We start from the raw sequence: 8,176 nt of genomic DNA, 5'->3' as shown, positions 1-8,176 counted from the left end.
TAATGTCGTCGCCCCCTCCTAGGGCGATCCCAGGGCATCATCTTAGGCAAGGTCTCTTGCAAATATAATACTATAATATCCTATAAAAAATATAAATTATTTAAGATTAAAATATAGTCAAAATCACAATTTTTTCAAAAATATGTATCTCAAAAAAGATTTTTATGAAAAATTATTTGAAGTAGCTTCAAATTTAAGTGATTTTTTTAAAATTTCTCCAAAAAATATTATAACAAAATGATGAAATATCTAAAATAATATTTTAAAAATAATTATTTAAATTAATTTTTATTTAAAACTTTTTTAAACCGTTCTTTGTAAAAAAAAAGAGCAAAAGTATTTTCCACTGAAAAAAAATCAATTGAAACAAACATATCCTTAATATTTTTAATCAATTTTTGGGTATAAATTGAAACATCTTAAATAGAATGTTACATTGATTGCATTTTTTACAATAATTTAAATTAATATTAAAATCTCGTTAATATGATTTGAATGATCATTCTTCAAAAGTTTAAAAACTCATATTTTAAAACGTATTCGGTTGTTGGAACATTATCATAAAAGCATATTGTTATATTCGATTTTTTCTCTATAAATTTAACATGTTAATAGTGTAAATTATCTTTGTTTTTATGGTTTTTAGAGAAATGCACAAATTTCTTCCAGAAGTCAGATGCTATTTTTATGCATTCTGTAGCTCAGATATATGTTCCAAAAAGACCAATCAACACTCAACTGCTCACGAGAAAGGAGGCACAAACAATCTTTGCATGGTAGACATCATGTTAGACACAACTCTAGTCGTTGCAAATGTGTATGATGTTTTACTTATTATGGTTTATCTGTGACAGGATGTGAGATATGTGTTGTGGGCTGCTATGGACACCCTTATAGATGATTCTAAATACAAGTTTTTCATAATGATAATAGAAAATGAATTTCCTCACTATAAAACCGTGCAAAGGGTCTAAAACTACAATCAGAAGTTCGTACAAGTTAAAATCCCAAAATATTTCAACTTTGCTTTTCTTTGATATGTGTTTTCACAGTAGTCTATTTTGCTTAATAAATGTTCGATTTATATATGAAGTGATGAAAACCCTTGCATTGCATGGCACGGGTCTAAAACTATAATCAGAAGTCTGAAAAAGGCTTGTTTTCACCGGAACACATTCTCACGGCAGGTAGATGCAGTATACATCATTTCCTGCAAAAGCAATAAAGAATTAGAGGAAATGGGTAAATACTTATACGGTTAGTATAATGCTGCTATGCTATTCATGAAGTTGGGTTTAAAAGTTTGTCACACTACAAGCATGAGTTGCATTGCAGAAATTATATTTCGAGTTTCCAAAATTCAAGAAACATATCACTACAAGCATGGAATTACATATCACTTCATTTAAAAAAATCAAATGAAAAATATGCACTGAAATTCATCTATCTTATAACAATTCTCCATAAATCAATGGTAGTAGATAAGACACAATTATAAAATTCATTCGTACCAAAAGAAAGGTATTACACGCAAACTGCTTAAACAATGTTGTTGACAAAGAAACAAAGTTCTTAAAAGTATTTGTAGCAAACATCCAAACACCATGGTTGCATATACTTTAGCAAACAAATCATTCAAAGATGAAGTTATTATAAATAAAACATACTTGGGGGCAAGGGCAGGCCAGGTTATATTGTAACTCTAAAAAAGTGAGACTACAATTTCAACAAAGTAAAAATGACTAAGAAGCACAAATTTTCTCTTGAACTTATAAATGGTGAGGAAAAGATATAAAAAAATGTAATCATCCATTTGATAATATTAATGCAAGAGTATTACCATGGTGAGGTGAGGTGAGTGTGTTAGGTTTTAATGGCACACGAGTAGAGCTTAGGCGCGGGCCTCAGATTGGAGACTTGGGCCTGAAAAGTTGTAAGAGAGGTGTTGTTGTTGTTGGAAGAATCTTGTGCTAGAAAGGTAATGTAATACATAGCACCAGGGCACCAAGTGCTCTTGACAATGTTGGCAAACACAAAATGTGTATCCTAAATTAAAAGAATAATTAGTTGATAGATCAATGAATGAATGAATAATCAAACATAGATAGCAGTAGTTTTGAACCTTGTCAGCATTGTATTTGTCTAAAGCAAACTTGCAGAGGGGAGTGAGACGAAGACGAACATCTTCGGTTATAGGAAGGGGTCCTGGACCACCGCCACATCTATCTGAAATTTTTGGGCGGCTGATGGCATCGAAATTCTGTGTTTACCAGAATCAAGGTTAACACGAACTTGAAAACAAATCAAATTGAAATAGCAAAAAGAGAAAGATAGAAAGAGATGGTTACACTTAGGTTGCGAGAGCGTTCTCTGTAGTCATCCATGGCGACTTTAATTTCCTCATCTAGTTTAATCTGAGCCTTATTCTTATACACAAAGTCTCGGCCCATAAACATGAAAGGCTTAGGATCATCGTCATACATAGAGAAATCACTCATTTTAAGAGCTTTAAGTTGTTTGGAATTCAAAGCACAATACCATTTACAGAAATCACTCCTTTTTGAGGGAGGTCGGGTGACGCCCAAGGAATCGGTATGGAATTCCATTGAAACGAATCACAAGTGAGTCAGTCAAGTGTAGGTAAACCCTAAACACTGATTCTCTATATATTTATAACAAAGAAAAAGTAGACTTTTGTTTTTTCTTTGGGCTTGTCTGCTTATGACCCACCCGCCCACTACATAGATAGATCAGATCCTTTAATAATGCAATATACTCACTAATCATATCATTTTATGACTATCCTCTCTCATATAAATCGAATTTTTTTTTAAAATATCCAAAAATTTAAAAAAAATTTCAAAAATATCCATTTTTTTTAAAAAATTACAAAATTGGGCAATTTTTGTCCTAATTTTGTACATAGGCGCCACCCTAGTTGGCGCCTACCCTTAAAGGGTAGGGCAAGTCGCCACTAGGAGTGGCGCCTACCCTTTAAGTTTTTTTTTTTTTTTTTTTTTAAATATTTTTTTTTTTTTAAATTTTTTTTTTAATTTATGAATTTATATTTTTTCTAAATTATATTAATTTATATTAACACATATATATAAATAAAATTATTTACAAGATATATATATATATATATATATATATATATATATATATATATATATATATATTATATATATATATATATATATATATATATATATATATATATATATATATATATATATATATATATATTAATTATATATATACTAATTTAATTTATAAGTAATTATTATTATTTAAATTTTTTTGGAAGAATTAGGGTTAATCATGTTAAGGTTAATTTATCAATTATAATTAGGGTTTATTGATCGGTTATAATTAGAGTTTGGTAGTTATGACCTAATTGAAACCCTAATTCCCTATAAGATTAAGTAATCAAGTGCGACACTAATTAGGGTTAGGTAGACTGGTGTACAACCCAGATCTTTTCCTATAAATAAAGTGTTATTTCCTTGCATTTTCTTCACCACTGTTTCCTATCACCTTCTGTATCAAGTTGAGTTCATGGCATCCCCAAGACTTTTTTTATCATGTTATTATCAACTTTTTTTTTACAATTTATTTATCTATTTTTGTTGTTAATTCTGATTTAATTTTCAATTTTTTTCTTTTTTATTAATTATCAATATTGATACATTGCATACTGAAATTGGTTCTTTTCTATTAGTGTAATCAAAATTTATATTTAATTAACATTAATTTGCGTTTGTATTTAGATGTAATTTAAATTGTATTTAAGTTTCATTTCACTAGGGTGTTAGTATAAAAACTCAATGTGAGTTTGTTCTAATTGATTTTTACAGATTTCAATTTACGAGATAGAAGTTAGTTATAGTTTTCTCTCTTCTCTCTCTTCTTTCATCTTCATCTTTCTCTTATGCACCAACAATTGTTATCCAGAGCTCTGGTTCGTATTCACAGAAAACACCAAGGGAAACAGAGTGAATGTGTGGCATGTGTGATTGATTTCGTTTCTTGAACTCGCGTTGAATTTACGATCAAAATTATAACAAAATCACATTTCTTGATTCTGTGGGATTAGGAAACAAAAGTGTTTGGTGAGATCGAAGATGAATGGTGGAAACGGTGGCCTGAACACCAAGCTTCCAGCCTTTGATGGAAATAATCAAAATCAATGGATGATTCAGATGTGTGTGTAGTTTGGCGTTCAAGATGTTCTTGATCTCGTCAATGACGACTATGCGGCTATTGCGGCAGATGCAACTAAAGCACAAAGGAACACACATTGAGTGATGAGGAAGAAGGATCACAAAGCTCTATTTTATCCATCAGTGTGTGGATGTGAATGTGTTTGAGAAAATCATTGATTCAACAACAACGAAGGTTGTGTGGGACACACGAGTACGATGCTATGGAGGTGATGCATCAGTGAAGAAGGTGAATCTTCAATCTCTATGTAACGAGTATGAGAATCTCAACATGAAGAATAATGAGAAGGTACCATATTACATCTCTAGAGTGATTCTAATCACAATTGAGATAATATCTTGAGGAGAGACTCTCTTTGAACAAGTAATCATTGAAAAGGTACTGGGATCACTTACTCCTTCAGTTTGATTACATTATTGTATCAATGGAACATTCTAAGAATCTAAGCACCATGAGAATTTAAGAGTTGCAAAGCAGTCTAGATGCACAAGAGTTGCATTTGACTGAGAGAACCTCTGAAAGAGAGGTAGAGCAAGCTCTAAAGGCATCTTTTGGTAAGAAGAATCAGAAGTAATCTTGGCCAGAGGCCAAGAAGATACATGGTGGTGGTTATCAGAAGTCAGAAGTTTCTAACTCTGATGAGAAGAAACATTATAAGGGAAAGGAAAAGTTTGACGAGAAGAAAGTTCAATGCTACTATTGTATAAAGTTTGGTCACTTTGCTGTTGACTGTTGGTCAACCAAAGAAAGGAAATCAGAAGAAGCAAACATAGGTAGAGGAGACTCTAATGATGAACTTATTCTATTGATGGCTTTTGAATCTGATGGTGGATATTTGGCAAACTAGTGGTATATGGACAATGGCTGCTCAAATCATCTAATTGGAAATAAACAGTGGCTAATTAATTTTGACTCAAGAAAGAGGACAAAAATCAGATGTGCTGATGATAAGTATCTGAATGCTGAAGGAATGGTAAATGTCAAGGTCAGAGTGAAGAATGGCAAAACTATTCTGATCAAGGATGTTTGGTATGTTCTTGGCATGAAGAGCAATTTGATGAGTCTAGGTCAGCTAATTGAGAAAGGTTTCTTAGTTACTATGAAGGACAATCTCTTGAAGTTATATGATTATGATCAAAAATTGATTATGCAGTCTGAACAGGGAAGCAACAAAATGTTCAAGGTGAATGTGGAAACAGTTGAAACTAAATGCTTTAGTGCAGAAGGTGCTGAAGGTGATAGTGAGTTGTGGCACAAGAGATTGGGGCATCTAAACTTCTGAAGCTTAGAGCATATGAGTGAGCTAGTACACTGTATAATTCCTAAGAAAGTTAACCCTAACAGGTCATGTGAGATATGCATGAAAGGCAAGAAACCAAGACTGACATTTGCATCATAAATGGCTCCAAGAGAAAAACATACTTTAGGAGTAGTGCATTCTGATGTATGTGGACCATTTGAAGTACCTTCACTCGGAGAAAATAGGTACTTTGTATCATTTGTGGATGAGTTTACAAGAATAGCATGGATAGGAGTCGTCAAGTTTAAGTATGGGGTATTTGCTGAGTTTCAGAAGTTTAAGGTGAAGGCTGAAAAATATAGGGGTCAGAAGTTGAAAATTCTTATAACTGATGGTGGAGGTGAGTATAACTCTACAGAGTTCAAGAATTTATGTGAGGAGAATGGAATTAAGCATGAGTTTACTGCTCCATACACTCCTCAACATAATGGTCTATCTGAAAAAAGAAACAAAACTTTGCTTTATATGACAAGAAGCATGCTAAAGAAGAAGAAGCTCCCCCACACCTTGTGGGGGAAGTTGTTTCCACTGCAGCATATTGTCGCTACACAAAAAATACAAAGTCGCCATCAGATTTTATTTATTCCAAGAGGAAAGGGAAAATATTGAGAAAACCCCAAGAGAATGGTCATCGCAACCATGAACGGATTCGGAAGTTGGTTATGCGATGAGAAGGTATTAGCACCCCTCACATCCATCGTTCTCGATGGGAACCATCTAGATTGCCTTCGCTTGAATGGGTGTCTTTATCTTAATGCTTATTTGCTAATGGTTTTACGGAGTGAAAATGAGTTTTTTATTAGTGTGCTTGCCAAGGATTTGGGCCCTCGTGCCTACGTATCCTCATTCGTGCAATAAGGAAGTCAGTGCCTCGTAGTTCATGGTAAAAAAATGCTTGTGTGTTGGTTATTTTTACCTTGAAAAAGGATTTTCAGAATGATGCCCTAAGGATCAAAAAAGAGTTTGATGAGTTTGATATTGTTTTTAGTTTTTCTTTTTTGCAAAAAGGTGGGTGATTTGGATTGCACTACTGCACGAAGTGCGCAAGCCTAATCGTAGTTTATTACCTTTTGAGTTTTGATTGAAAAAAGGTTGCTTGATGTTGGGTCAAGGGTTTGTTTATTGTGAAATGTGGTGACAATCCTAACTCCTAAGGTTGGCTAACAAGCAACAACAACATAAATAAAAGTGAGGAAAAAAGTACACCAAAGTGGGGAGAGGGATACATGAAAAATACAAGGGAATAATGCGAGAAATAAATCGTCTCATTGTTAGGTAGCTCAAGAGAAATCCTTGTGTGTGCATTGTATCCTAAGCTAACAAGTGGATAATGATATTACAAAACATGTCTCCTTTTTTCTTTGAGGGTATTGCCATGAGTGCTTTCTTGCAATGAAAGATTATAAGTCCATAATGCTTCAAAGTTGCATAGGCCAATCACATTGGTCCAAGGTCCAAGCAAGGGTCCTAAGGTTGGCTAACAAGCAACAACAACATAAAGAAAAGTGAGGAAAAAAGTACACCAAAGTGAGGAGAGGGATACATGAAAAATATAAGGGAATAATGCGATAAATAAAAGGTCTCGTTGTAAGGTAGCTCAAGAGAAATCCTTGTGTGTGCATTGTATCCTAAGCTAACAAGTGGATAATGGTATTACAAAACATGTCTCCTTTTTTCTTTGAGGGTATTGCCATGAGTGCTTTCTTGCAATGAAAGATTATAAGTCCATAATGCTTCAAAGTTGCATAGGTCAATCACATTGGTCCAAGGTCCAAACAAGGGTCCCAAAAGAGTCCTCTAAATCCATCATTAAGTCTCACAAAGAACTACTTTTGGTATTTTCATTTTATCATGTTTTTGTTCTTTTTCTTATAAATTGAATAACAAGAGTTAACCATAAAACTAAAGCATTAAGAAGAAAGCATAAATATGAGATATAATGCATAATGATGATGATGATGATGATGATGGAGAATAGTTAAAAGCATGAAGTAAATAACAAGACACCTAAATTGCAAGAAAGTGGAAGTTAGAGTGCATAAGTAATGGTTAAGAGTTAAATGTTAGAAGTTAAATTGTAAAAGCATCACTTAGAGGCTCTCTATCCACAAATCAAAGGACTCAAAATATGACGTATTAAGGGATAACTTATCATTGATTCAAAGTGTCAAAAATGATCCAATGATCATTTATCAATATGTTTGAATCAAAGAAGATTGAATCAACCAAAACGTCAATATATCAATTATTTGAAGAGTGGAAGATTTTATCAACCAAGTAACCATAAGATGAAAGCACGTTAAAGTTATGTTAGATGGAGTTAGTACAATAGAACCAACTATCAAAGTACAAATTAATCAATTATTAAACTACTAAATAAAGGAAACAAAACCACAATCAATTGCAAAATGAAAATGGACATGGGTTAAATTGCAATGTAAAAATAAAAATGGAATTGGATCAAACAAAATGAAAAAAATATATTAATTTGCAATATTAATATTAATTATTAAATTGAAAATTAAATCAAAATCAAAATGTAAAAGAGAAATCACATTTTAAATTGCAAAGTAATATAGAAATTAAATTGCTAAATAAAAGTGTAAAAATTAAAACTAAAATATACATTTTAATCAAAATTAATTTGCAAAA

At 32.3% G+C, this 8,176-nt stretch overlaps 1 protein-coding gene across 1 annotated transcript; it reads right to left on the bottom strand.

Annotated features, from left to right (window-relative positions):
- Window positions 1-898: 898 nt before the first annotated feature.
- Window positions 899-2,652, bottom strand: LOC127083267 (uncharacterized). Its single transcript, XM_051023558.1, has 4 exons — window positions 2,349-2,652; window positions 2,123-2,260; window positions 1,841-2,046; window positions 899-1,210 (listed from the first exon to the last, which is right to left on the bottom strand). The coding sequence occupies exons 1-3, from the start codon at window positions 2,604-2,606 to the stop codon at window positions 1,864-1,866; spliced, it is 579 nt and encodes a 192-aa protein (XP_050879515.1). The 5' UTR covers window positions 2,607-2,652; the 3' UTR covers window positions 899-1,210; window positions 1,841-1,863.
- Window positions 2,653-8,176: the final 5,524 nt, after the last annotated feature.

Source organism: Lathyrus oleraceus, chromosome 5, assembly GCF_024323335.1.
Source record: "Lathyrus oleraceus cultivar Zhongwan6 chromosome 5, CAAS_Psat_ZW6_1.0, whole genome shotgun sequence".
Classification (NCBI taxonomy): Eukaryota; Viridiplantae; Streptophyta; class Magnoliopsida; order Fabales; family Fabaceae; genus Lathyrus; species Lathyrus oleraceus.
This window is presented reverse-complemented; position numbering and strand designations above follow the sequence as displayed.

Bases quoted from the DNA above. Each gene is read 5' to 3' on its own strand.
- LOC127083267 (XM_051023558.1), bottom strand. From the start codon at position 2,606: ATGGAATTCCATACCGATTCCTTGGGCGTCACCCGACCTCCCTCAAAA. The intron at 2,261-2,348 runs GTAACCATCTCT...TGGTAAACACAG, and splicing joins AACGCTCTCGCAACCTAAGT to AATTTCGATGCCATCAGCCG. The intron at 2,047-2,122 runs GTTCAAAACTAC...CTTTTAATTTAG, and splicing joins ACAAATACAATGCTGACAAG to GATACACATTTTGTGTTTGC.